Source organism: Vitis vinifera, chromosome 10, assembly GCF_030704535.1.
Source record: "Vitis vinifera cultivar Pinot Noir 40024 chromosome 10, ASM3070453v1".
NCBI classification, from domain to species: domain Eukaryota; kingdom Viridiplantae; phylum Streptophyta; class Magnoliopsida; order Vitales; family Vitaceae; genus Vitis; species Vitis vinifera.
Genome location: NC_081814.1, coordinates 15,329,704 through 15,357,124, shown reverse-complemented (window position 1 = coordinate 15,357,124; position 27,421 = coordinate 15,329,704). Strand labels below are relative to the sequence as shown.

Below are 27,421 nucleotides of genomic sequence, written 5' to 3'. Positions count from 1 at the left end.
TGGTCTTAAGCAAGCACCACGTGTCTAGTTCCATAAGCTTAGGGAAGCCCTCCATACTTAGGGGTTCATCTCTTCCAACTCAGATACATCTTTGTTCGCCTACAAGCACAATGGCAATTTTCTTTTGTTGCTAGTCTATGTTGATGATTTACATATTACAAGCAACAATGCTCCACTTATTCAAACTCTTATTCAGGATCTTCATAATAGATTTGCATTAAAAGACCTAGACCTTGTGAAATATTTTCTTGGATTTGAAGCTCTTCGCACAACAACTGGTCTTCATCGTACACAGTCAAAATACACACTTGATCCCCTCACCAAAACTAATATGCATTCAGCTAAGCCAGTTCCTACTCCCATGAGTGCAACCCTCAAACTTCATGTAGCTTCAGGCCCTGCTTCTGATCCCACACTTTATAAAAGCACCATTGGTGTTCTCCAATACTTGACCTACACAAGGTCAGACATAGCGTTTGCTATAAACAAACTAAATCAATACTTGCAGCAACCTATTGAGCTCCATTGGAAAGCATGTAAGAGAGTATTACATTATCTCAAGTGTACAGTCCATCATGGACTACACTTCACTCCGGATTCATCTCTGCATCTTCAAGTGTACACAGATACAGATTGGGCGAGTTCTATTGATGATCGCCGCTCTACAATCGACTACTTTGTGTTTCTTGGCACTAATCTTCTCACATGGAGCTCTCGCAAATAGTTTGTGGTTTCAAGATCCTCAATCGAAGCCAAGTATTGCACCCTTGCTCATGCATCAATCGAAGTAGCTTGGCTATGCTCTCTCTTCTCAGAACTTGGAGTTTCTCTTGTTAACACACCTGTCATATGGTGTGACAATCAATGTGCTGGGGCATTGGCTACTGGCTCAGTGTTTCATTCTCAGACAAAGCATATTGAAGTGGATGTACATTATGTTTGTGAGCAGGTGCTAGCTCACAAGCTAGTGGTATCTTATGTTCCTTCTGTAGAACAAGTGGTTGATTTATTCATTAAGCCTTTCTCTATTCCCAGGTTTCAGTAACTGTTAACCAAGCTCAACCTTGTTGTCTCTCTAGGTTGTGCTTGATGGGGGGTGTTAAGCTATAGTTAAATTCAGTTAGGAAGTTAGCTAACCAAAGTAATTGTAACTATAGTCAGTTAGTAACTACAGTCAGTTGATAACTAGAGTTAGATTCCATAAACTTGGATATAAAAGCACATGTAAAGCAATCAGTTAGATATATGAAAAATACGTTTTCACTCTCTCAATTCCAGAATCTTCCAACATTCATCTTCTTCTTCTTTGTTCCCTGTTTCTGCTACAGCCCTCTTTATTTTATTTTCTTCTACAAAATAGTGTGGAGATCTTCCCCAGTTTCCCCATGGCAGGTGCTATTGATTTTCCTCATCTCCTTGAGCGGCTGTGTAGTGTCCTCTATTTAATAATACGTGGTTACCTCGCTTATATGGCGACTGGTGTAAAGAGAACGTGTCTCGGCTATATGTGGGGTTGCACCCTCTTTTTCAAAGTGCGTCTAGATTCATTGAGACTGTGTGAACTTCCTTTCGATGTCGCCCCCGTATTCGGTCGTCCAATGCATGGATTGTATCCCGCCCGCCGAGGTGTGGATCTTCTTTCTATATTGGAGACCTGTGTTTTTAATGTGGTAGCATGTTTTTTCAATTTTCTCTAAGGGAAACTTGTATTTTTTTTTTATATATATACAAAGTGGCTTTGCTTTTGCAATGGAAAGTGGTATTTTAATTTTATATACATTATAATTTTAAAAATATTAATTAACAAACTTTAAAAAAATTAACTTACCAAATTGAAATTAAAAAATTTATATTAAAAACACTTTAAAAAATTAACTTACCAAATTTATTTACATACATACCACCAAAAACTTTATATTAAAACAATTAAAAAAATGACTTTCCAAAAATATATTTACGTACATACCACTAAAAAAACTTATATTAAAAACACTTAAAATAAATAAATAAAACTTACCAAAAAGAAAAAAAAAAAAAAAGTGAACTAAGAAAAAACATCTAAGTGAACTAAGCCTAAAAAATGTCCAAGTAAAATCTGACCTAAAAAGTGTTTAGGTGAACAAAGTAGAAAAGGATCTAAGTGGAACCTAACCTAAGCACGAAGAGCAACCAAGGTCACAATGAGGGTCCAAATGAGCTCCTCAACGAAGGGTCCTTGAAGGTGACTTAAAAGGAGTAAACTATATAAGTGTCAATGAGCCACCAAGAGATAACTACGAGTCAAGAGAGAAATACAAGAAAATACCTTATATCACATGTGCTAAAAAGACAAAATAGAGGATCTACGAAGTTGACTTAGATAAATTATCTCCCATGAGATATTGGAGTGTCCCTCTATAAATCACCATAATTATTTTGTACTAATGTTAATGCTCTTTATATATTCATGAATCCTATATTTCATGTTCATTCCAAATATTATTGAGTTTGATTATCATTTTGCATGAGAAAAGGTAACTATTGACACTCTTGTCAATTTTTATGTTTCCATTCATTCTTAAATTTACTGATATTTTTACCAAATCTTTGTCAAATGATAACTTCACCATGTTTTAGGATTACCTGCTCTAACTTGAGAGGGCATGTCAAAGGAAATAATCAAGGATATCCATATTTTAATGGGGAATATTCAAGGAAATACACACAATCAAACACATAAGATGTATGAACCCACTCTAGTCAATATTTCCATAAATCCAGATGAATCAAATATTAACAATATTTTATTATCTTAATTTTAGAATCTTTTCTTGTATATATTCTTGTTAGAGATGTTATTTATTTCTTGTATGACTCACCATATACTCTCATATAAAGATCCAAAAAAAAAAAAAATAGAAATTACCACTTCCAATACCAAATACACCAAGCTTTGTACAAGGAATAGGAAAAAAAAAGGCCATAAAACAATCTCCAATGCAGATCTGCAGCGGTGAAACAATCTTTCTACTTATTATTTCTTTTATATACTACAAATCTGCTAACATTTCATAGGGAAGTGTTGGGATGCTTTGTTCATTTCGGAAGAAGTTACCAGGATCAACCTTAGTCTTAATATGCACCAGCCTGTTGAAATTCTTCTTGAAATACTTGATCCCATAAACTCTTCCTTCCAAGTAGCTGTTCTTACCATTGTGGTTGATACCCAAGTCCCGATCTCTATAGTTGAGAAACGCCTCTCTGGGGGACTTCGATACAAAGGGAGTCATGTAACTGTGAAGCTGTCTGGTCAAGTTTAAGTATCGTTCGGCTGCCTCACTCCCTTCTTCATGCCAGTTTGTGGCATACATGATTTTGCATATGTTCCCAGCGCGGTGTGGGAAAGGAGTTGCAGCTGGGGAAATCTCAGCCATCTTTCCACCGTAAGGGTTGAATTTCAGAAATGGCGTCTCTAGCTCGATCATTTTCTTCCACAGCCCCTCCAAACCAGCCTTGGGAATTGGCTCCTTCAAATAGTCTGATTTCCTCTTAAAGTGGTATTGTACACGACGTGTTCGATTAAGCAAGGCCTCAACAGGCGTTCCAATGGCAAAATCTGCCGAGAAGAGGACAGACTCTGCCCAACTCATCTCAGTGCAGTCTGAGCTCTGCAACCCCAACTCGGGAAAGCTCGTGTTCATGATGGAGAGAAGTCTTTCAGAACTTCCAAGGAACAAGGACAGGAATGTAGCTCTTACTGTCTTCTCTCCACTCCGGCTGTCATTTACCACATCCAAGATTAATCTGATGAATAGATCTTCATCTACCTTGTCTGCAATTTGCTGCCACTTATACACAATGTTTGTTGCATTCTGTTCCAAGGTCCTTGCAACTCGGAAAACAGTGACTGTAGCTGGAACTTGGACAAGCTTGATTTTATAAGAAACAATGACTCCGTAGCTAGCTCCACCTCCTCCTCTAATGGCCCAAAACAAGTCTTCCCCCATTGATTTTCGGTTGAGAAGTCGGCCATTAACATCAACCAACTCTGCATCCACAATGTTATCAACAGACAGCCCGTACTTTCTCATCATATTACCATAACCGCCACCACTGAAGTGGCCCCCAGCACCAACTGTAGGACATAAACCAGAAGGAAAGCCACGAGTCTTGCTTTTCTCGGCAATCCTATAGTAAATTTCACCAATAGTTGCTCCAGCATGAACCCAAGAACTCTCATCTTCTATATCCACGCTAATGGATCGAAGATTGAACATATCAAGGATGAAGAATGGGGCATCGGATACATAAGACATACCCTCATAGTCATGGCCACCACTTCGAATTTTGATCTCCAAGCCATGCTTCTTAGAGCAAATTACGGCAGCTTGTATGTGAGACTCATGGGTGGCGGTGATGATAAGGCACGGTTTAGGCGTTGCAGGTGTATTGAATCGGAGGTTTCTAATGTAAGACTCTAAAACAGACGAATATGAAGAGTTATCAGGAGTGTATATCACTGCAGAGATGGGATGAGAAGGCTGGGAATGGCTGGAAAGGCATTGGAGAAAGGCTCCATGAACAGAATCTGAAGCTGCCCATGAAAGAGATAGCAAAAGGATGATTGAAAGCAATGAAAGCATTGAAGAGCTTGAAGTTCCCATTTCTGGTTTCCTCTTCTGTGTGTAAGAGAGTGTTGAGATGGTAACACAATATCTTAGTTCGGATTGGAATTTATAATAAATTAAAGAACAGGTAGTGTGCCGACAAGGAACGTACATAATTTTTCTTTTAAAACATTACGAATATGTGAAAATCTTCATGATGATTTTGGACAAAAAAAGTTACAAGAATATGTGAAAATCTTCATGATGGTTGTTAGCAAACTCTAGTGCCATTAAAACTCATCATCCCACTAGGAATGGCAACGGGCGTTCCCATCCCAACCCGTTTCATTTATTAAAAACAATTCTCATCCCTATCCCATTTAAAAAATTAAACGGGGCGGGGCGGTAGCTTTTTTTTTTTTTTTTTTATAAAAAAATTACTTTTAAATTTTTTAAATACATTAAAATAAATATATTTTATAAATAATAAAATTATTATATTTTTTATAACTTATTTTATTAAATTTTTTTATTATTATCTATATATTAAAAATAGTAAAATAAAATTTTAAATTAAATTAATTTTAAAATTTAAAATTAATTTTATATATAATCGGGGGCGGGATGGGACAATACCCGAACCCACCCCGGGTTAAAAAAAAAAATCTTATACCCGTCCCAAACCCGTTTATTAAATTTAAACCCCGTCCCATTAGAGCAGGGTGGGGCGGGTATCCGAAAAAACCCGCCCCGTTGCCATCCCTACCCACTACACCCAAAATAATGCTTGTCCTTCCTCCATCTTTTGAAAATCACGTTCAAAAATAAATATATTGAAATTAGAGGTTATGGCAAAATAATTTATGAGAAAATGAAAAATAAAGTTAATAATATTAAAAATGTTGGTAAAGTTATTGAACCATTGTAAAATTTAATGAGATGCGGTTTAAAATCATTAATTCAAAAAATTGTATAAATGATCATTTTTGAGAAATTAATATCTTTACTCCCGTCTGTATAATCTTGGATTATGGAACATTGATTTTATATGGTTGCTAATTACGTTTGCAACTCACTTAGGAGTGACTTTTGTTGGGATAAAAAGAAATTCCCAATACTTGAAGTATTGATTATTAGATTAGCATTTAGAGTACTTTTGATAATATTTTAAGTCAAAATTTTTTTTAGTGGAACCATTTTTTTGTAGAAGTTTTTTTAGAAGAATCACTTATTAAGTATTTTTTCAGGAAATATTATAAGGGAGAATTGTGTTTTGGGCTCAGCTGGGCCCAAAAATTAACAAATGGTCCATCTATGTAACAAAATTAATAGAAAGGCTATGAGATTTTGAGTGACCTATATACCCTTCTAATTTCCAAGTCAGATTGCTGTAAATTAAAAGGGAGAATTGTGTTAAATTTAAAATGCCATGTCACCTTCCCTTCTGTCAGTACTCTCGATGAAACCTCTGAACTGAGCGGAGCTTATCAATGGCGTCCCAAATGGCAATCCTCTCCAGAGCCCGTAAAACCCTCCTCAAAACCCTAAACCACCACAACAATCCCTTTAAAGCTTCCATTTCCACCTTCACATTCCTCTCCCTGGAAGCCCAACTCGCCGAGCCCAGCCTTCCCCCGCCATCTCCCACTCCACTTCCTCCCAACCCCGCCTCAGGGAGCCCGCTCTACAAGTATTTTTTATGGATGGATCTTTACTTTATTTATATCAGGATGCTGCAGACAGGAAAAGAATCTATGGCTGATGATGAGTCATATGAATTGGTTGTTGGTATGCTGTTTTTGACAGACCAGATTGATGCTGCCTTGAGATATGTTGATTTGACTTTGAAATCTGGTTATATGTTGTCAATGAGGGTTTTTGCTGAGTGTGTGAGAAGTTGTGTTAACAAAGGCAGGCTGGATGCTTTGGTGTCTATTATAGAGAGGTGCAAGGTACATGACTAATTAGAATTTTTTTCTAGATCATCTGTGTTAGGAGGAACACTTTCTGGTTATGTTTCTGTTTCTTACCTCGCTTCTCTGGAGTGTGTACCAGACAATGGATCAAAATAAAGCTCTTTCTCCCTCCTGGAACATGTGCATCTTCATTGCAAATATTGCGATGCAATAGGATAATAGCAAGTTAGCTTTTTATGCCCTGTAATTCATGGCCAGATGGATTGCTCGGGGTGAGAATGCAAGGGGTCATGTTCTACTCTCTGTGGATGAGGGGCTTGTTGTATCAACACTTGGAACTGCTGGTAGGACTTACAGTTCTACTCTTGTAGATGCATCATGGGCGATCCTACGAGATCATTGCGTCAAAAGAAGGCACCTCAACTAGAATCTTATCTTGCAAAAATATATGCCGATGCAGCATTGGGGGATTTGCAGAGAGCATTCAGCACTCTGCATAAGTTTGAAACCGCTTATAGGAACTCCCCCAAAGAAGCAGAAGAGGATATATTCTCACCTTTTACATCTTTACATCCTTTGGTAATGGCAAGCTCCAAGAAGGGTTTTGAAACTTTGGACACGGTTTGTCTTCTTATCTGTAAAAGTTTCTGTTCTCACAATTCATTTCCTTCTTCTTTTTACTAGAGGGACATCCCTCACATTCATTCCTCATTTCCCTTCGTACACATTCAAATGCCTTGTGGTAGCCCACTTATGTTGCATAGGAACCTAAATTAGGTTTCATTTGCACCCTTTTCACTCAGTCATATCTTTGGAATGTGGTTAACCCGCCCATATGCACTCCTTTAGTTGCATTTATGTGCAATTACTCCAAGTGTACAAGGCCAATGTACTAAATGTACAAGGGTGTACAAGGGTGTGTACCTTAAGGTAATTCAAGTGATTTTGAAGAACTTAGTCATCAACATTTTCCACTCGTCGTGCACATTCCTAACACATATCGGTTGACAACACACTCCTTCCACGTATATTATTTGATATCTACCATGTTAGTTCATTGTTTTAGCTCCCCCACATTACTTATGCGTAGGAACCGAAACGAGGGTTAAGGTTTTCCACCTTTTCCCTCATCCACGAGAATGGAAACATTGTTTCCCCACCCATATGCACTTGTTCGGTCGTCCCTTCGGTGGATTGCATAACTGTACAAGCCATTTACACTAACTGTACAACCCAAATGTGCTAACTGTACAAGTGTGTACAACCTTACCTATATTGAAGGATTTCAACTTTTTTTGAAAACAATCGTTGCTCATTTCCTTCTTCTTTTTACTAGGGGGACATCCCTCACATTCATTCCTCATTTCCCTTCGTACACATTCAAATGCCTTGTGGTAGCCCACTTATGTTGCATAGGAACCTAAATTGGGTTTCATCTTCACCCTTTTCACTCACCCATATCTTTGGAATGTGGTTAACCCGCCCATATGCGCTCCTTTAGTTGCATTTATGTGCAATTGCTCCAAGTGTACAAGGCCTTTACACCAAGTGTACAAGGCCAATGTACTAAATGTACAAGGGTGTACAAGGGTGTGTACCTTAAGGTAATTCAAGTGATTTTGAAGAACTTAGTCATCAACATTTTCCACTCGTCGTGCACATTCCTAACACATATCGGTTGACAACACACTCCTTCCACGTATATTATTTGATATCTACCATGTTAGTTCATTGTTTTAGCTCCCCCACATTACTTATGCGTAGGAACCGAAACGAGGGTTAAGGTTTTCCACCTTTTCCCTCATCCACGAGAATGGAAACATTGTTTCCCCACCCATATGCACTTGTTCGGTCGTCCCTTCGGTGGATTGCATAACTGTACAAGCCATTTACACTAACTGTACAACCCAAATGTGCTAACTGTACAAGTGTGTACAACCTTACCTATATTGAAGGATTTCAACTTTTTTTGAAAACAATCGTTGCTCATTTCCTTCTTCTTTTTACTAGGGGGACATCCCTCACATTCATTCCTCATTTCCCTTCGTACACATTCAAATGCCTTGTGGTAGCCCACTTATGTTGCATAGGAACCTAAATTGGGTTTCATCTTCACCCTTTTCACTCACCCATATCTTTGGAATGTGGTTAACCCGCCCATATGCGCTCCTTTAGTTGCATTTATGTGCAATTGCTCCAAGTGTACAAGGCCTTTACACCAAGTGTACAAGGCCAATGTACTAAATGTACAAGGGTGTACAAGGGTGTGTACCTTAAGGTAATTCAAGTGATTTTGAAGAACTTAGTCATCAACATTTTCCACTCGTCGTGCACATTCCTAACACATATCGGTTGACAACACACTCCTTCCACGTATATTATTTGATATCTACCATGTTAGTTCATTGTTTTAGCTCCCCCACATTACTTATGCGTAGGAACCGAAACGAGGGTTAAGGTTTTCCACCTTTTCCCTCATCCACGAGAATGGAAACATTGTTTCCCCACCCATATGCACTTGTTCGGTCGTCCCTTCGGTGGATTGCATAACTGTACAAGCCATTTACACTAACTGTACAACCCAAATGTGCTAACTGTACAAGTGTGTACAACCTTACCTATATTGAAGGATTTCAACTTTTTTTGAAAACAATCGTTGCTCATTTCCTTCTTCTTTTTACTAGGGGGACATCCCTCACATTCATTCCTCATTTCCCTTCGTACACATTCAAATGCCTTGTGGTAGCCCACTTATGTTGCATAGGAACCTAAATTGGGTTTCATTTTCACCCTTTTCACTCACCCATATCTTTGGAATGTGGTTAACCCGCCCATATGCGCTCCTTTAGTTGCATTTATGTGCAATTGCTCCAAGTGTACAAGGCCTTTACACCAAGTGTACAAGGCCAATGTACTAAATGTACAAGGGTGTACAAGGGTGTGTACCTTAAGGTAATTCAAGTGATTTTGAAGAACTTAGTCATCAACATTTTCCACTCGTCGTGCACATTCCTAACACATATCGGTTGACAACACACTCCTTCCACGTATATTATTTGATATCTACCATGTTAGTTCATTGTTTTAGCTCCCCCACATTACTTATGCGTAGGAACCGAAACGAGGGTTAAGGTTTTCCACCTTTTCCCTCATCCACGAGAATGGAAACATTGTTTCCCCACCCATATGCACTTGTTCGGTCGTCCCTTCGGTGGATTGCATAACTGTACAAGCCATTTACACTAACTGTACAACCCAAATGTGCTAACTGTACAAGTGTGTACAACCTTACCTATATTGAAGGATTTCAACTTTTTTTGAAAACAATCGTTGCTCATTTCCTTCTTCTTTTTACTAGGGGGACATCCCTCACATTCATTCCTCATTTCCCTTCGTACACATTCAAATGCCTTGTGGTAGCCCACTTATGTTGCATAGGAACCTAAATTGGGTTTCATCTTCACCCTTTTCACTCACCCATATCTTTGGAATGTGGTTAACCCGCCCATATGCGCTCCTTTAGTTGCATTTATGTGCAATTGCTCCAAGTGTACAAGGCCTTTACACCAAGTGTACAAGGCCAATGTACTAAATGTACAAGGGTGTACAAGGGTGTGTACCTTAAGGTAATTCAAGTGATTTTGAAGAACTTAGTCATCAACATTTTCCACTCGTCGTGCACATTCCTAACACATATCGGTTGACAACACACTCCTTCCACGTATATTATTTGATATCTACCATGTTAGTTCATTGTTTTAGCTCCCCCACATTACTTATGCGTAGGAACCGAAACGAGGGTTAAGGTTTTCCACCTTTTCCCTCATCCACGAGAATGGAAACATTGTTTCCCCACCCATATGCACTTGTTCGGTCGTCCCTTCGGTGGATTGCATAACTGTACAAGCCATTTACACTAACTGTACAACCCAAATGTGCTAACTGTACAAGTGTGTACAACCTTACCTATATTGAAGGATTTCAACTTTTTTTGAAAACAATCGTTGCTCATTTCCTTCTTCTTTTTACTAGGGGGACATCCCTCACATTCATTCCTCATTTCCCTTCGTACACATTCAAATGCCTTGTGGTAGCCCACTTATGTTGCATAGGAACCTAAATTGGGTTTCATTTTCACCCTTTTCACTCACCCATATCTTTGGAATGTGGTTAACCCGCCCATATGCGCTCCTTTAGTTGCATTTATGTGCAATTGCTCCAAGTGTACAAGGCCTTTACACCAAGTGTACAAGGCCAATGTACTAAATGTACAAGGGTGTACAAGGGTGTGTACCTTAAGGTAATTCAAGTGATTTTGAAGAACTTAGTCATCAACATTTTCCACTCGTCGTGCACATTCCTAACACATATCGGTTGACAACACACTCCTTCCACGTATATTATTTGATATCTACCATGTTAGTTCATTGTTTTAGCTCCCCCACATTACTTATGCGTAGGAACCGAAACGAGGGTTAAGGTTTTCCACCTTTTCCATCATCCACGAGAATGGAAACATTGTTTCCCCACCCATATGCACTTGTTCGGTCGTCCCTTCGGTGGATTGCATAACTGTACAAGCCATTTACACTAACTGTACAACCCAAATGTGCTAACTGTACAAGTGTGTACAACCTTACCTATATTGAAGGATTTCAACTTTTTTTGAAAACAATCGTTGCTCATTTCCTTCTTCTTTTTACTAGGGGGACATCCCTCACATTCATTCCTCATTTCCCTTCGTACACATTCAAATGCCTTGTGGTAGCCCACTTATGTTGCATAGGAACCTAAATTGGGTTTCATTTTCACCCTTTTCACTCACCCATATCTTTGGAATGTGGTTAACCCGCCCATATGCGCTCCTTTAGTTGCATTTATGTGCAATTGCTCCAAGTGTACAAGGCCTTTACACCAAGTGTACAAGGCCAATGTACTAAATGTACAAGGGTGTACAAGGGTGTGTACCTTAAGGTAATTCAAGTGATTTTGAAGAACTTAGTCATCAACATTTTCCACTCGTCGTGCACATTCCTAACACATATCGGTTGACAACACACTCCTTCCACGTATATTATTTGATATCTACCATGTTAGTTCATTGTTTTAGCTCCCCCACATTACTTATGCGTAGGAACCGAAACGAGGGTTAAGGTTTTCCACCTTTTCCCTCATCCACGAGAATGGAAACATTGTTTCCCCACCCATATGCACTTGTTCGGTCGTCCCTTCGGTGGATTGCATAACTGTACAAGCCATTTACACTAACTGTACAACCCAAATGTGCTAACTGTACAAGTGTGTACAACCTTACCTATATTGAAGAATTTCAACTTTTTTTGAAAACAATCGTTGCTCATTTCCTTCTTCTTTTTACTAGGGGGACATCCCTCACATTCATTCCTCATTTCCCTTCGTACACATTCAAATGCCTTGTGGTAGCCCACTTATGTTGCATAGGAACCTAAATTGGGTTTCATTTTCACCCTTTTCACTCACCCATATCTTTGGAATGTGGTTAACCCGCCCATATGCGCTCCTTTAGTTGCATTTATGTGCAATTGCTCCAAGTGTACAAGGCCTTTACACCAAGTGTACAAGGCCAATGTACTAAATGTACAAGGGTGTACAAGGGTGTGTACCTTAAGGTAATTCAAGTGATTTTGAAGAACTTAGTCATCAACATTTTCCACTCGTCGTGCACATTCCTAACACATATCGGTTGACAACACACTCCTTCCACGTATATTATTTGATATCTACCATGTTAGTTCATTGTTTTAGCTCCCCCACATTACTTATGCGTAGGAACCGAAACGAGGGTTAAGGTTTTCCACCTTTTCCATCATCCACGAGAATGGAAACATTGTTTCCCCACCCATATGCACTTGTTCGGTCGTCCCTTCGGTGGATTGCATAACTGTACAAGCCATTTACACTAACTGTACAACCCAAATGTGCTAACTGTACAAGTGTGTACAACCTTACCTATATTGAAGGATTTCAACTTTTTTTGAAAACAATCGTTGCTCATTTCCTTCTTCTTTTTACTAGGGGGACATCCCTCACATTCATTCCTCATTTCCCTTCGTACACATTCAAATGCCTTGTGGTAGCCCACTTATGTTGCATAGGAACCTAAATTGGGTTTCATTTTCACCCTTTTCACTCACCCATATCTTTGGAATGTGGTTAACCCGCCCATATGCGCTCCTTTAGTTGCATTTATGTGCAATTGCTCCAAGTGTACAAGGCCTTTACACCAAGTGTACAAGGCCAATGTACTAAATGTACAAGGGTGTACAAGGGTGTGTACCTTAAGGTAATTCAAGTGATTTTGAAGAACTTAGTCATCAACATTTTCCACTCGTCGTGCACATTCCTAACACATATCGGTTGACAACACACTCCTTCCATGTATATTATTTGATATCTACCATGTTAGTTCATTGTTTTAGCTCCCCCACATTACTTATGCGTAGGAACCGAAACGAGGGTTAAGGTTTTCCACCTTTTCCCTCATCCACGAGAATGGAAACATTGTTTCCCCACCCATATGCACTTGTTCGGTCGTCCCTTCGGTGGATTGCATAACTGTACAAGCCATTTACACTAACTGTACAACCCAAATGTGCTAACTGTACAAGTGTGTACAACCTTACCTATATTGAAGAATTTCAACTTTTTTTGAAAACAATCGTTGCTCATTTCCTTCTTCTTTTTACTAGGGGGACATCCCTCACATTCATTCCTCATTTCCCTTCGTACACATTCAAATGCCTTGTGGTAGCCCACTTATGTTGCATAGGAACCTAAATTGGGTTTCATTTTCACCCTTTTCACTCACCCATATCTTTGGAATGTGGTTAACCCGCCCATATGCGCTCCTTTAGTTGCATTTATGTGCAATTGCTCCAAGTGTACAAGGCCTTTACACCAAGTGTACAAGGCCAATGTACTAAATGTACAAGGGTGTACAAGGGTGTGTACCTTAAGGTAATTCAAGTGATTTTGAAGAACTTAGTCATCAACATTTTCCACTCGTCGTGCACATTCCTAACACATATCGGTTGACAACACACTCCTTCCACGTATATTATTTGATATCTACCATGTTAGTTCATTGTTTTAGCTCCCCCACATTACTTATGCGTAGGAACCGAAACGAGGGTTAAGGTTTTCCACCTTTTCCCTCATCCACGAGAATGGAAACATTGTTTCCCCACCCATATGCACTTGTTCGGTCGTCCCTTCGGTGGATTGCATAACTGTACAAGCCATTTACACTAACTGTACAACCCAAATGTGCTAACTGTACAAGTGTGTACAACCTTACCTATATTGAAGAATTTCAACTTTTTTTGAAAACAATCGTTGCTCATTTCCTTCTTCTTTTTACTAGGGGGACATCCCTCACATTCATTCCTCATTTCCCTTCGTACACATTCAAATGCCTTGTGGTAGCCCACTTATGTTGCATAGGAACCTAAATTGGGTTTCATTTTCACCATTTTCACTCACCCATATCTTTGGAATGTGGTTAACCCGCCCATATGCGCTCCTTTAGTTGCATTTATGTGCAATTGCTCCAAGTGTACAAGGCCTTTACACCAAGTGTACAAGGCCAATGTACTAAATGTACAAGGGTGTACAAGGGTGTGTACCTTAAGGTAATTCAAGTGATTTTGAAGAACTTAGTCATCAACATTTTCCACTCGTCGTGCACATTCCTAACACATATCGGTTGACAACACACTCCTTCCACGTATATTATTTGATATCTACCATGTTAGTTCATTGTTTTAGCTCCCCCACATTACTTATGCGTAGGAACCGAAACGAGGGTTAAGGTTTTCCACCTTCTCCCTCATCCACGAGAATGGAAACATTGTTTCCCCACCCATATGCACTTGTTCGGTCGTCCCTTCGGTGGATTGCATAACTGTACAAGCCATTTACACTAACTGTACAACCCAAATGTGCTAACTGTACAAGTGTGTACAACCCTACCTACATTGAAGGATTACAACTTTTTTTGAAAAAAATTGTTGATGGTGGTGTTTACTTATTGTTGGTAAGTGTTATGACAAACAATTTCCGTCTCCTTTTATTCGCCTTGTTATCTTGGGTAACAACACATAATTTCAATAAGCCAATTTGTTGCCTTTATGAAAAACTCTCATTTGATGTTGATGTGAGGACAAATTTCTTTGAGGTTTCTAATTCAACAGCTTCATGCAAAATCAGATAGTTAATTCACATTTTATGGCTTTAGAGGTTTATTTTCTCATAATTTTCATCCTTCCAATATTCTTAAATTATTAGTATGTTGACTTCTTTTGTTTGTAAGACAGATTTATGACTCTGCATCAATGGAAAATTATGTGCACAGTATTGAGTGACGGATAATAGGAGAACTTAAACGAGTACATGACCGTGTCAAATTGCATCTTTTCATGTTCGTTTTTAGATGAAGCAAATAAATGATCTTTTATCCTTGAACTAATTGTTTTTCCCTTTATGTGTGCAGGTGGGTAGATTCTTGAAGTGGGAGCTTTGTCACGATTAATACAAATACTTCAAAATAAGAGGCTTAACATCATATGAAAGATGAGAAGAGAACAAACAGAGAAGTGTAGATGATCAAGATAGTTTATTTTATAGGAAGCCAATCTATGTTAAGAGTTGGATAATAAGATACCAACCTTCTTTTAAGTTTTTACATTGTAACTATTTTCATCAAATAGTATCATATACGTTTCGGGACATGTAATTATGCATTTCATTCCAATTAAAATTCCAATGTATTGAACTTAAATTTTGGTTATTTTGCAGTTTATCAGCACATGTTTCTTGTTTTTAAATTTTGTTTTCCCTCCGTTTATATTGGTTGTTGGACAAATAATGTCTCATTCTCATTTCATGTCGTTCTCCAAGTTTGCTGAAGAATTTCTTTACTTGCTGATTTTGAAGAACTTACTCATTTACTTTTTCCAATATTCAGGGACATTCCTCACACATATTACTTGAATGGTGCCTCATTGCACGTATTTTATGTGATGGCTACCATGTTAATTAATTTTATTAGCTCCCATACTAATGATGCATATGAAGCAAAACGAGGATTAGCTTTTTCATCCTTTTCCCTTATCCATGAGAGTGGAAGCATTGTTTTCCCACCCATATGCACTTGTTTGGTAGTCCCTATTATGGATTTCTCCAACTGTACAAGGCATTTACACTAAGTGTACAAGGCCAATGTGCTAACTGTACAAGGGTGTACAAGGCTACCTAACTTAAGGGTTTTCAAACGAATTTCGAAAAATTCTTTGCTCATTTATTTTTTCAATATTCTTTCAAACCTCCCTCCTTCCTATATTCATCCTCCTTACTTTCGAGTGACATAGTATCTTCTAAATGCCTTGATTTATGTAAGTGTTGTATGTGTGCATAATGTTTTTTGAATTATTACCATTACTTAAGTCTTGACATAATGGACATGTTGATCTATTAGTTATTGTATTTAGATTCTTGAAATTTTATCCGAATGCATTATATAACTGGATATAATTGGAAGGACCCCTTCCATATATGGTTGCATAATTGAAGTAACCCCTAGCCCTAGCCTTTATGTGAGGGCAGTGATAACTTTCGAATGGTGCCTTCCATTATCCCCTTCACCAGCCCTGTCTCAGGCCCTTCGGACATGGATTGAAGGCAAATCAAATTGAAAACTTACAAAGCGATGTCATTTCAATATGCATGATTTCTAGTTTATAATTTAACCCCATTTAATGCAAAACCACAGTCATACACTGTTGACTCCCCAAGAGGCAAGGACCTACTTGAGAGATAATGAGTCGGCCACCTCGACCGGTACACGATCGGTACACGACCGGGAAAGTGTAACCGGTCGACCGGTGACCTACCTGGACGCCCTGTCGCACACACCCTCGCCTGTAACAGCCGATCAGATGGATCAGGCGAAAGATGGAGGTTGTACTATATCATACAAAAATTTTTTGCACCCACATAATTTTTTGACATACTTAATGTTTTGATTTTGGAAACAAATAGTTAAAAAAATTGCACTTGGGCCCATTAAAATGATAATCATTAAAAGTAAACGTATAATTCACATAAGACAAAAGAAATCATATATATATATAGTCAGCTGAAATATAGAGGAAACATAGACATATATATACATAAACATAGACATATATATATATAGTCAAGTGAAATATAGAGTAAACATAGACAACAGACACAAAGATGGCAATGATTTGCATGTACTTATGCTAATCCTATATAGCTATCGCTGCTATCACGACTTAGGAGGTGGTGGTGGAAACACGGATCGGATGTAAGCCATCATGTCCTCATGCTGACTGTCCTGGCGATCAAGCCTCTGGAGGATATGCGCAAAGGTAGCCTGCTGCTGATCCATGCGATCCTCAATACTCTGAAATCTCTGCTGCATAGACTGGAATTGCTCGGTGAAGCCTGTCTGATAATGATCCATGCGATCCTCCATAGAGTGGAATCGCATATCCTTGACAATTGTTAGCTCCTCAATCCGAGCGCCCAGTGAGCTGATCTGAGCACCTAAATCAATCCAAGCCTGACTAGGTCCGTATGGAGCTTTATGAGGTGATGTTTGCGCCTGAGGTGGATCAGTGAATGATGGCTGCGAAGATGTTCCGGCTGTGTGCATTGCCTCAAAAGTCATCCCCCCTGATACCGTCGGCCGCAACTGGCAGCCCTCGGACTGCTGTACAGGTATTTCAACCTCAGTCAGTGTATGCTCATAATCTCTCTGAGGGGCAACCCCACCCTCCATCTCCCCAATCTCCGCCTCCTCCTCAACGGCAGGCTGTGGTACTGGTCACTCCACTTTCCTAATCCATGCTCCTTCAGGCCCCTTCTCAAACTTCATACGGGCCAACGATTGCTCATCATATGTGTCATAACTACTTGGGGCCTCAAAGTCCTGCTCCTTGCTCAAATCAACCCTCGCATCCTTGAATACTCGTGTCAGAAAACGGCCATAGGGGAGAACACGTGTGGAGCTCTCGCAGCATGCAAGCATGTGCATCATCATCACATATCCAACGTCAATCCGTCTCCCCCTCATAATCGAATCAATGATAAATGCCTCCAGATATGATACCTCATCTCGGTGGCCGCCTCGTGGCAAGAGAATGTATAGGATCATGTGGTGAAGGATGCGAGATCTAACTGTCAGGCTATGTGCTGATGGTTTGCCCATCCCCCGCGCATCAGCAAGGCCGCACATCCTCTGTATCGCCTCTGTAGGCTCGAAACCCGCCACAGTGGGCCAACCCTTAGACTCATATACCCTGAGTCCGACTGGAGCGATGTCTAAAATGCGGCATATGCTCTCCGGGTCAAGCTTGATCTGCACACCTCTAACGGTCGAAACAATCGGCCCTCCGTGTCCATATGTCACTCGTGAATAGAATGCCCTCACTAATGTCGGAAATATCGGCTCGGAAATAGTGACTAATGGCAGCCACCCCATACGTGCGAATAGTCCCTCAAAGTCGAAATGCTGTAGTTGGGAGAAATTAATATTTCTCCCTGGAACAACCTTCCTGTGGGAAAACTTCTGCTTGTACCTTTGATATTCCTCCATTGAAGTGAAAAGACCGGTGTCAAACCTTGCCTTTTGGCGGGCCTCCGCCTCACCGGGCTGAGATGGCTCAGCAGGGCGCTTGCCCTGTGCCCTAGAGGCAGCCGTATCTCTCCTAGGCGGCATGAGAGAGTGAAACTGAATGGGACGACGGTAGTAGAGAAATAGAGGAGCAGCTCAAAGTGATAACAAACCGAAGCAAAGGAGATTGGCGCGCTGGAACAGGTGAGAAACCGCCTTTGACGCGCGCTGATCAAGGACCCCTTCCAATACACACGGCCGACCTCCCAAATATCATTCCACACCCTTCAAAACCCACTCCGAAGCCATGAAATAGCTGCAATGCCGTTCAAAGTAGGTTTCCCACCAAGCTGAATACCCAAAACCCTTGAAGGCTGACAATGTCAAAATGCCGCACGGGGGGTATTTCAAAAGACAACCCCACGAATGCCTCGCTCGCTCCACTCGCGGTTGACCCCCTCTGTAAGTAAGAAGCCGAACAGTCGCTTTGGCTTGGAAAGTGTTAGAGTTGCTTTGACTCTTACAATTCCGAGACTCTATAACAATGATATGAAATTGAATTTTCATTTATAATTGATTTAAATTGAATACCTATGACTGCAAACATATATATATATATATATATATAAGTGATAATTTAAATTTATAAATAAATAATTAAATAATTTAAGGAAATTTCATATTGAGATATAAAGTTTTCTTAAATTGTTGGAATAGTAGAAGATAATTACATTTTGTAAATTAAACTAGATAAAATAAAAAATTATTGGAAATTTGTTTTTATTTTTTTATTCTTTTGGGGTTGGCTTAATGTTTATTTTCTATTTTAAATCTTATTATTGAATATAATAATATTGATTTAATGGATATTTTGTTTTTATTCTTAAAAAATAACATTTACGACTCCTAAATTTTTAAAAGTAATTAACATGTTACAAACTAAATTGTAAATAACCATTTTAGGATCTTAGACTAACTTAATATTTAGTTTTTAATCAATTACAAAATATGATATATATATATATATTTTGTGTACAATTTATCTACATACCCTTTTTTTTTTTCATGAAATTTCGGGATAAAATGACATATTTTGACATTTGGAGATGGTAAATTATTGATATTGTTAAAGTAAAACTTAAAGGTTTAAATCCAAATATAATTGAATAGATTTTATTATTTTAAAAAATATACATGAAATAAAATAAAAGTGTTTCATAAATTTTGCTAAATATATAAAGTCTATTTGGTAACTATTTTCAAAAACAATTACGAGAAATGACTTTTGAAAACTAATCTAAGATTTTTTGTAAAACAAGGTCAATTTAAGAACCAAAAATATTTTTAATATTTTTAAATATGATTTAAAAATAATTTGTATGTTTAATGTTTTATTTTTAAAAATAGCTAACCTTTTTTCTCTAGCTATTATATGTTTTATCAATAATTACAGACAAAACATCAATTTTTTCATAGCAAAAACAATGTCAACATATGTTCGACCGGTCGAAGACATGCGCGCTATGTGAAACGACCGGTCGACCGGCCATCTTCAACCGGTCGACCCCCAGTCGCAAGACAGCATTTCATTTTCTCTCTCTCCCAGTAGCTGTGTGTGACCGGTTGAGTAATCATATCGTCCGGTCGATTGGAGGTCGATCATAGGTCGAGGTACCGGTCGAGTGCAGTTTCGACACTCTCTCTCTCCCAGTGGCTGGTTGGTACCGGTGGTCAACCGGTCGATATCCGGTCGAATACCGGTCGGAACTATTTTTTACATTCTCTCTCTCCCAGTGGCTGTATGTGACCGGTTGAGGATGGTGGCTTCCCGGTCGTGTGTACACCATTGACCAGTCGTTACCCGGTCGAATACTTGTCGAGGGTTTAGTAACCGGTCGACCGGATTTGTTTCCCCGGTCGTAAACCCAATCGATACCCGACCGCGACAACTGTTATCTTCTTTTTTTTCAAAATGTTTTGTATGAAATTTTTCTTGCTGACGTAGTACCCCTCATACAGTGTGTCCTCCAAATGCAAGTTATCAAAGTGAAAATACTTATGTAAGATAGATGGATAATTTGTTTTTTATTTGTCAAATAGATAAGCCATAATATTCGCAATACATTGTCATGTGTATGTACTTTTTCCTGTATAATGTACAATCAGCTTTAAAAATCCTCGTCACATCCTATTGAAAAGTGTATCTCAAACTGCCATGAATCGATGCCGATGCGCATTATGTGATGAAAGCAATAATCTGCCCAGTAGCTTCAATCTATACTTCTTCATCTTGGCCTGCACTCATTCATGTTTAAAAGACATATAAGGAAAGGTTAAATAAGTTGCCTATGCTATGCAATTTTTATATAAATGATGGCATAGTGAAAGCCTATATGTACATACCACATCGATCGATTTGGAGAGTCCCCCATTGGACCAGTTGTCCATGAATTTCATAATAAAAACGCCGCAGTCATTGCTAACAGAAAGAGTAATGTGTAAGAACTTAAAAAGCGTGAAATGGGGAGTATAAAATTTGGAAAATGCTATGAAATCAAATTAAACTTAATTGTGGTAAACACTAACTCATTTGGTTGGCATGGTACGTCTGGCATGACAAAACTGTACATGTTCAAGTCTACAGCAACCATTTCTTTCTTGTCGGCAACAAGCATTAGAACAACTTTGGCCTTAAAGAAGCAAAGTAATTGACATTCAAACTTACAGTATGTTGTACAATGCAACTAATATTAGGGGAGTGGAAGGAACCTTACCAATTTTTGTTGTATTCCAGTCATACAACTCCTTTTTCGTCCAGGCCGAGAATCCAAGAGCTGGATTCGCTTATTATGCAAGTCATAGACATAAAGTGTCCAATGGTTTTTAAAAAGGACCGGTAAGTAGACCTTCATGATGCCACATACAATGGATTAGCAAATATAATGGGTCAAGGAGATCAGATGATGCCACATAAAACATTGGAATGCAAGTCTGACCTGAGTAACATGCTGATACGAACCATCAAAGGCATACATATATGGATCAAAACGCGCAACAATTGCATCGTGCGTCAAATATTTTGCATTGGAACGAATCACCATGTCCTGTATATCAAATGAACGTAGTTAATGCATGGAAACATGTGCAAACGTGTGGACATGTTATCATAACAAGGGAAATTCAGATGTAGGGGCCATTAAAAGCATTCGTTACAGCTATGTATGGGGAGAGAAATAGTTTTGTCCTTGATTCATCATCGAATTGCAACATTCGGCAAAATGCATCCACGACCTAAAAGAAGAAATGATTAAAATGTAATCGATATTCAGATTGACTAATGAGATGTTACATCACATTAAAATTAAAAATAATGCAAACTAGTGGAAAAATTGAAATATTAACATCATTGCCAATCCAAGAGTCTCCCTGGAAAGACGCGAGGTTGCCTCTGGTTAAACTTGTGTCGTGCATGGAAACAAACTCTTCGCTGCCAACAAAACCATATATGTTAGAGTAATACGATTTGTTGCATGTGGAAACACTTGAAATTGGAGTAGTATATGATATAACATGCCTGGGGTCCAACTCCCCATCAAATACAGTTGCAGCTGCCGCTTTTAGGTCCATCTTTATGGCAGAATGTCGCGTTTGTGCCTGCGCTATGAATGGTGACAATACACTGGGAGCCATCCGACGGACTCTCCGTTGCCTCCCAATGCTATGGGATCGGGCCACAGTCATAGAACGCAAAGGTAAGGGGTCAAGGACGACAACTTCGTCATCAGCTGTTTGTTTGGAGTATCAACAGATTAGTTAACTGAACCCCAATACAATTTGACATATTTTCTACCACTAATGCAGTAATGAATGTGGCCAAAATGTTACCAATAATAGGTGGATGGCGAATAGGAGTGTCCGGTACTTGTTCGGTGGAATGGGTTGGCATGTCATATCGGGCAGCGGATGAATCAGGCTCGGCATCAGGAAACTCATCCGCTGCATAGCCCGAGTGAGCAGCAGTAGGTGAATGTACACTTCTTTTTCTTCGACCATCCAATCTTTGGATCAGACCACGCATGATGCCAAGCTGGTGCTGAATGCCTTTTTGATAAGAATTTATTTGGCGTTCAGCTGCGTAGTACTTATCCAAGATTTCCTGTCACATGAGAACGAATTGGCATAGGCAAATTTAATTTCAAACTACTTAAAAGAAAATTGGTTAGAAGTTATTAACAATATAGCGATGATAACCAAATTGTTATGTGATTCAGATGGACTCAATGCATAAAGTAACAAGTAGTTTTAGCATACATTACTACTTGTCGGTCCACTGTCATCCTCGACATGTGTACGGGGCGGTGACGATTCAGCAAACGCCTGCATTATGAGAACATCAGGCATGTTAAGAACATAGAAACATTGGAGGTATTCACATTGCATGTAAATCAATATATAACAAACTTCATGCCGAATCAATGACTACCTCGCCATGTCCAAAACTCCCAAACTCACTTATCTCAGCAGATAAGCGCTCCTTTATCAACTCATCTGACCATGCTGAGAGTAGGGGCGCTGTCATCGGAACATGAACGGAAGGAATTTTGAATTTCATTACGTAATGGAGCTGCACAATGGAAATAAAGATATGTATAATTCTTACTTGTTGGTACTGATGTTAAAAAAGTCAAAGTTACCAATTAATGAATGTTAAAGCAGGCCAATACCTGGAGGAAAATAATGCAACCATGAACCCAGACGCTGTTCCCTTGCTTAAATCGTCTTATACCCTCCACAAGCTGGTCAACAACAAATTGGCCCCAATTAACATCATTTCTGAAACCATCTTCATGGATGGTATGCCACAAGTTTCGGCATCCATCAATCCTTGAGGTGGGGGCTAATAGCGTCGCACAAGCGTAGTAAATGAAGCATCTACGGAACTCCTCCCCAATTGGTAAGTTGAGGAGTCTCTCCTCACATGTGTTGAGGGTACCGAATGGATGATCAGACGGGGTAGTAGCAATATCTAGAATCCGGCCAGTCGTCGGGAGGCCAAAGACAAGGCCGACATCAGCAGCTGTCAGATCATACCTTATGTGGGATGTAATCTCAATGCGTTTGTACCCAACATTAAAATGGGCAATCAGCCATGTACAGAGATTATGCCGGATCTCCTTGCAATTTAAGTGAAGAAGACCTCCAAATTGAAGGTCTCGAACCACGTCCAATTTCTCAGGAGGGAGCCTGTTGCATAGTTTTAGAAACCGAGAAGATGAACAACGTGTGTATAATCTGGTGGACTGCATTGAAATGGTTGGAGGTCATTAGTAGTTTACAAATGAATTTTATATATGAAAAAATTAACATCAATAGGAATACGTAAGCGTTGTGAATAAAGCAATAAAATTGAATGAACAAACAAACATATTCATGTGGGATCATAATTTACGATTGGATGTTTATGTTATTCAATCTTTAACATCAAAAACAACTATAGGTCGTAAGTTGGGAAAAATATGAAGTATCCGAAATAACTTATCAATATTTAAAAAGAAGAAAGAATGCATCACCTCCGTAGTGGCCATAGAAGAATGAAATGATTGTTGTAAGATTCAACCTTGGAAGAACGGGCACTTGGAAATGCATGTTATAGCAGTTAATGATGACGTGGAGGAACTAATAATAAAGGGAAAGGTCAATTGACTATTTGGACAATTAATCTTTTTGATTAATTTGGTAATGGTGTTCCATAATCATAGTTGTAAGGGAAAAATAAATGAAATACATAACAATATGACATTTTACGAAAACGCGTAGAGTTTGGAAGGAAACACGTGTATGATCGATTATCCAACCAGCAACCAGATAAATTACTAGATAATAACCATATGGACAACGTGTGTAACAAGTATATCTAATTGAGGACAAATTGAAAGACAATTTTTATGACGTCTTAGAAATTGATGGCACATTAAAATAGGTGCAAGCAGAAGATAATGTGATAAGAGGACTAATTCACAACTTGGAAATAAATAAAGGGGTAGTCTCGCTTTATTGAAAAAATAAATTTTGTCACCCCAATACGTAAAATAATGTAACAGAAATTGTCATCCTTAATGAGGCTCCAAATAATAAATGCTCGATAATGTAGAGACAGAGATGGAATTAAATAACAACTAAAAAGAAACCACATTCAAAGTGCACTTTCAATTAAGTTGGTTATTAAAAGCAACTCTAAATAAGAAAAATTCCAAAATAGTGCATCGTGCCTATAAATAGGGCAATACAGAACAACGAGAGTCAACAACCCCATACCATATACCATACAACAGCATGTATGGAATGATACAAAATGAGGAAATTGTACAACCAAATAAAATGCAAATGTCACGGCAATGGATTATTACATTTAGAGCGGTTGTGACCTATTCCATTGCATCGCGAGCAATGAATTGCTCTCTTATGACAAAACTGTGATTCAATGCGCAATCGTCGGGGTCTTCCTGGAGGGCGTCTCACATGAGGGGGTTGGCAAGCAGGAAAGGAGTTGCCCGCGCAATCTATAACATATCCTCGATCGTCACAAAGTTTCGGCATATTGTGTGTTGGTAATGGTTGAAACTGACCCGAGTAAATCAAATCTTGCATGGAGACATGAAAACATGGGTCAATATAGTCATACACGTCGTGTCTCAGTGTGCGGATGACAGCACATACGTGTGCACATGGCAAACCGGACATTTGCCATGTCATGCAAGTACACGTCCGTTGATTCATATCGACAACCAAATAAACTTCTCCAGTAAACACCTTAAACGTCCCTCCCAAATAGGGTAGCACACTAATCGGACCAGACCTCATGATATTTGACATTAACTTCTCTTCAGTTTTCGGTCCAACCACGCTCTTCCACTTTTGTGTATCACGCATATGGCTGTCCAACATGGCTACAAGTTTATCCATGTGCATTAACAATAAAGTATAAATTGTTTGGTGACGCTCTTCTCTTAACCATGCATTGAACGCCTCTGCAATGTTAGTTGTCATTTTGTCCCAGCGCTTTTTAAGAAACTTTGACATTGCCCAATGTTCGGGATTGTTTTCCGCAACCCATTTTGCTAGGTTCTCATTGAAGCGCACAAGTTTTTCAAATGCCTCATTGTAGTCTATTTCCAACCTAGCATACGCAATGCTGTCCAAAAGTAGCAAAGCATCTTCTTTTCCTTTCTTTCCTCGAATCGTTTGCTTATTGAAGAAGCTAGAAAAGTTTTCCTTCACATGTCGATAACAATACGCATGATTTCCTGTCCCAAACAACTCGGAAACACTACGCAAGATTCCCTGATGTCTATCTGATATAATAACAACTTCTTTACCATCTAATACCCCCTTTAATTTATCCAAAAACCAATACCAGTCCTCATAATTTTCTGAACTTACCACACCAAGGGCCAGAGGGAACATTCCATCATCTGCATCATATGCAATGGCAGACAAAAGAGCTCCCTTATATGGACCGCTTAGGTGGCACGAATCAATAGCCAATACAGGTCGACACCCCATGATGAACCCTTGAATTGAAAATGCATGGGCAATGAACAATTGCATGAAGTGACCTTCTTGGGAAGTGTACTCCGCAATTGTGCCCGGGTTTATTTCTCTTAGCCTATGGCATAACCAAGGGAGAAACGTGTAAGAGTCGCGTGGTACTCCATATATGCGCTCTTTTGCCTTCTCTTTAAGGTGCCATGCTTGGTTATATGTCAATTGAACCCCATGATCACGTTCAAAATCCTTACAGATTTGACGAGGAAGATAGTCTGGAGTGGTTCTAAACACATCTTCAACAACAACCGCACCTCTCTTTGAAGAAACCTTCACCTTAGATGAACACTCATCCTGAGCTATATGATTATGATTCACTTGGTAAGTATGAACTCGCAAGATGACATTTCCCTCGACAGCGTGAGCTGTTATCTTCCAAGGACAACCATCAACCGAACACTTGACAGACATATGCGTAGGGGAATTTTTCGTGTACTTGTATTCAAACCTTCCACCTAATGACATCTGGTAAATTGCATTGCGAAACTCCTCGGCATTTTTAAATGTATGTCCCGACCCTAATATTGCCTCACGAAAACGAATCGATTCCAAAGGGATGTACTCAGTATCTGCAGCACGCGACGCAAATCCTCTTGATAGCATCATAGTGTTACGAATTGGATCGCATGATGCATTAGAGGACGGGAACGTGATAGGTGGATCTCTGCATTGACATATATTAACATAATTAGACTACGTGATGTGTAAAATTGATATTCACAATTTTTTAAATAAACATTGATGTTAAAGTCCATTACCGAAATGCCAACTGTGAATTCGGGATATTTGCTTCAATGGCTTCCACAGAGGGTAAGTCTACTAGGTATACATTTGCAAAGTCATCACTATGGGAAACCACGTTATCCAAATCATCCTCATCTTCTAAATCTTGGATGACTCTGGGATTGAACTTCAACGTGTAGTGCATCTTCATCACGTCAAGGGAAATGTCAAATTTCTCCATGATTTTTTTGGTGAAATCTTCAAATGCCATTCCTTTATATATGTGAATACCTTTGCTTCTTCCACCCAAGTATTCCCATTGCCCATCATTTTTTTGGACAAGTTTGCCACCCACAAAAATGTAACAATATATCCTATTAGTTGCGTCCATTAACCTATACAAACATAGCACAAATATCATATTATAGATCAAACAATTATGCATATTATAGAAAATGGCCTTCATATTTTCTCTCATTTGGCCTTTTGCTTTCAAGTTCAGACTATTACTAGTCGCCATGTCCAGATTATCACGCATCATTTATGCATATACTTTTCCAAATGTTACTTCACTTATTCTATTTTTCACTGGTTGGTCGACTCTTCCTCTGTTTTTTGCAGATTGCTATGACCCTCTAGATCCCAATAGGAACATCACAATTACTTTTCAGACTTATAAATGGACACATCATGCCAATGTCATTAGTGTTTTGGCTCATACTCAATAGACAACTTCAAATTTAACTTAATTTCAATTTGCTTCAATTGTATGCTGAAAATAATATTGCATTTGCTGCATTTGATATTTAGCAATTGTGAATAGTAAACATGGAAAGAGGTATTTGGCCACTACAATGATTGTTGGAAACCATTCTGGATTTCAACGAGAAATCCCTTAATTGGTTTCTTATGTA

General features: G+C 39.0%; 4 protein-coding genes across 4 annotated transcripts; 1 reads left to right on the top strand and 3 right to left on the bottom strand.

Moving 5' to 3' along the window:
- Positions 1 to 2,985: 2,985 nt before the first annotated feature.
- Positions 2,986 to 4,679, bottom strand: LOC100245584 (berberine bridge enzyme-like 8). The gene has a single exon (XM_002267868.5). It carries the CDS (start codon positions 4,641 to 4,643, stop codon positions 3,030 to 3,032), a length of 1,614 nt encoding a protein of 537 aa, XP_002267904.2. The 5' UTR covers positions 4,644 to 4,679; the 3' UTR covers positions 2,986 to 3,029.
- A 1,327-nt stretch (positions 4,680 to 6,006) lies between these two features.
- On the top strand, positions 6,007 to 7,231 carry LOC100250712 (pentatricopeptide repeat-containing protein At1g26460, mitochondrial). Its single transcript, XM_010657471.3, has 2 exons — positions 6,007 to 6,538; positions 6,642 to 7,231. Exons 1-2 carry the CDS (start codon positions 6,077 to 6,079, stop codon positions 6,714 to 6,716), a joined length of 537 nt encoding a protein of 178 aa, XP_010655773.1. The 5' UTR covers positions 6,007 to 6,076; the 3' UTR covers positions 6,717 to 7,231.
- Positions 7,232 to 20,929: 13,698 nt separating this feature from the next.
- On the bottom strand, positions 20,930 to 23,811 carry LOC132254559 (uncharacterized). Its single transcript, XM_059740445.1, has 10 exons — positions 23,750 to 23,811; positions 22,904 to 23,479; positions 22,663 to 22,803; positions 22,491 to 22,556; positions 22,065 to 22,335; positions 21,754 to 21,964; positions 21,582 to 21,666; positions 21,393 to 21,470; positions 21,176 to 21,283; positions 20,930 to 21,085 (listed from the first exon to the last, which is right to left on the bottom strand). The coding sequence occupies exons 1-10, from the start codon at positions 23,762 to 23,764 to the stop codon at positions 20,930 to 20,932; spliced, it is 1,707 nt and encodes a 568-aa protein (XP_059596428.1). The 5' UTR covers positions 23,765 to 23,811.
- A 755-nt stretch (positions 23,812 to 24,566) lies between these two features.
- On the bottom strand, positions 24,567 to 26,748 carry LOC132254558 (uncharacterized). Its single transcript, XM_059740444.1, has 3 exons — positions 26,543 to 26,748; positions 26,233 to 26,448; positions 24,567 to 25,845 (listed from the first exon to the last, which is right to left on the bottom strand). Exons 1-3 carry the CDS (start codon positions 26,746 to 26,748, stop codon positions 24,567 to 24,569), a joined length of 1,701 nt encoding a protein of 566 aa, XP_059596427.1.
- Positions 26,749 to 27,421: the final 673 nt, after the last annotated feature.

Coding starts and splice junctions, on each gene's coding strand:
- LOC100245584 (XM_002267868.5), bottom strand. CDS start 4,643: ATGGGAACTTCAAGCTCTTCAATGCTTTCATTGCTTTCAATCATCCTT.
- LOC100250712 (XM_010657471.3), top strand. CDS start 6,077: ATGGCGTCCCAAATGGCAATCCTCTCCAGAGCCCGTAAAACCCTCCTC. Junction 6,539..6,641: donor CTATTATAGAGAGGTGCAAG/GTACATGACTAA, acceptor AGTGTGTACCAG/ACAATGGATCAAAATAAAGC.
- LOC132254559 (XM_059740445.1), bottom strand. Junction 22,557..22,662: donor GGAGTTTTGGACATGGCGAG/GTAGTCATTGAT, acceptor CTCATAATGCAG/GCGTTTGCTGAATCGTCACC. Junction 21,284..21,392: donor TTCTCTCCCCATACATAGCT/GTAACGAATGCT, acceptor TTTGATATACAG/GACATGGTGATTCGTTCCAA.
- LOC132254558 (XM_059740444.1), bottom strand. CDS start 26,748: ATGGAGAAATTTGACATTTCCCTTGACGTGATGAAGATGCACTACACG. Junction 26,449..26,542: donor AATTCACAGTTGGCATTTCG/GTAATGGACTTT, acceptor ATGTCAATGCAG/AGATCCACCTATCACGTTCC. Junction 25,846..26,232: donor CAGATGTCATTAGGTGGAAG/GTTTGAATACAA, acceptor GTTATGCCATAG/GCTAAGAGAAATAAACCCGG.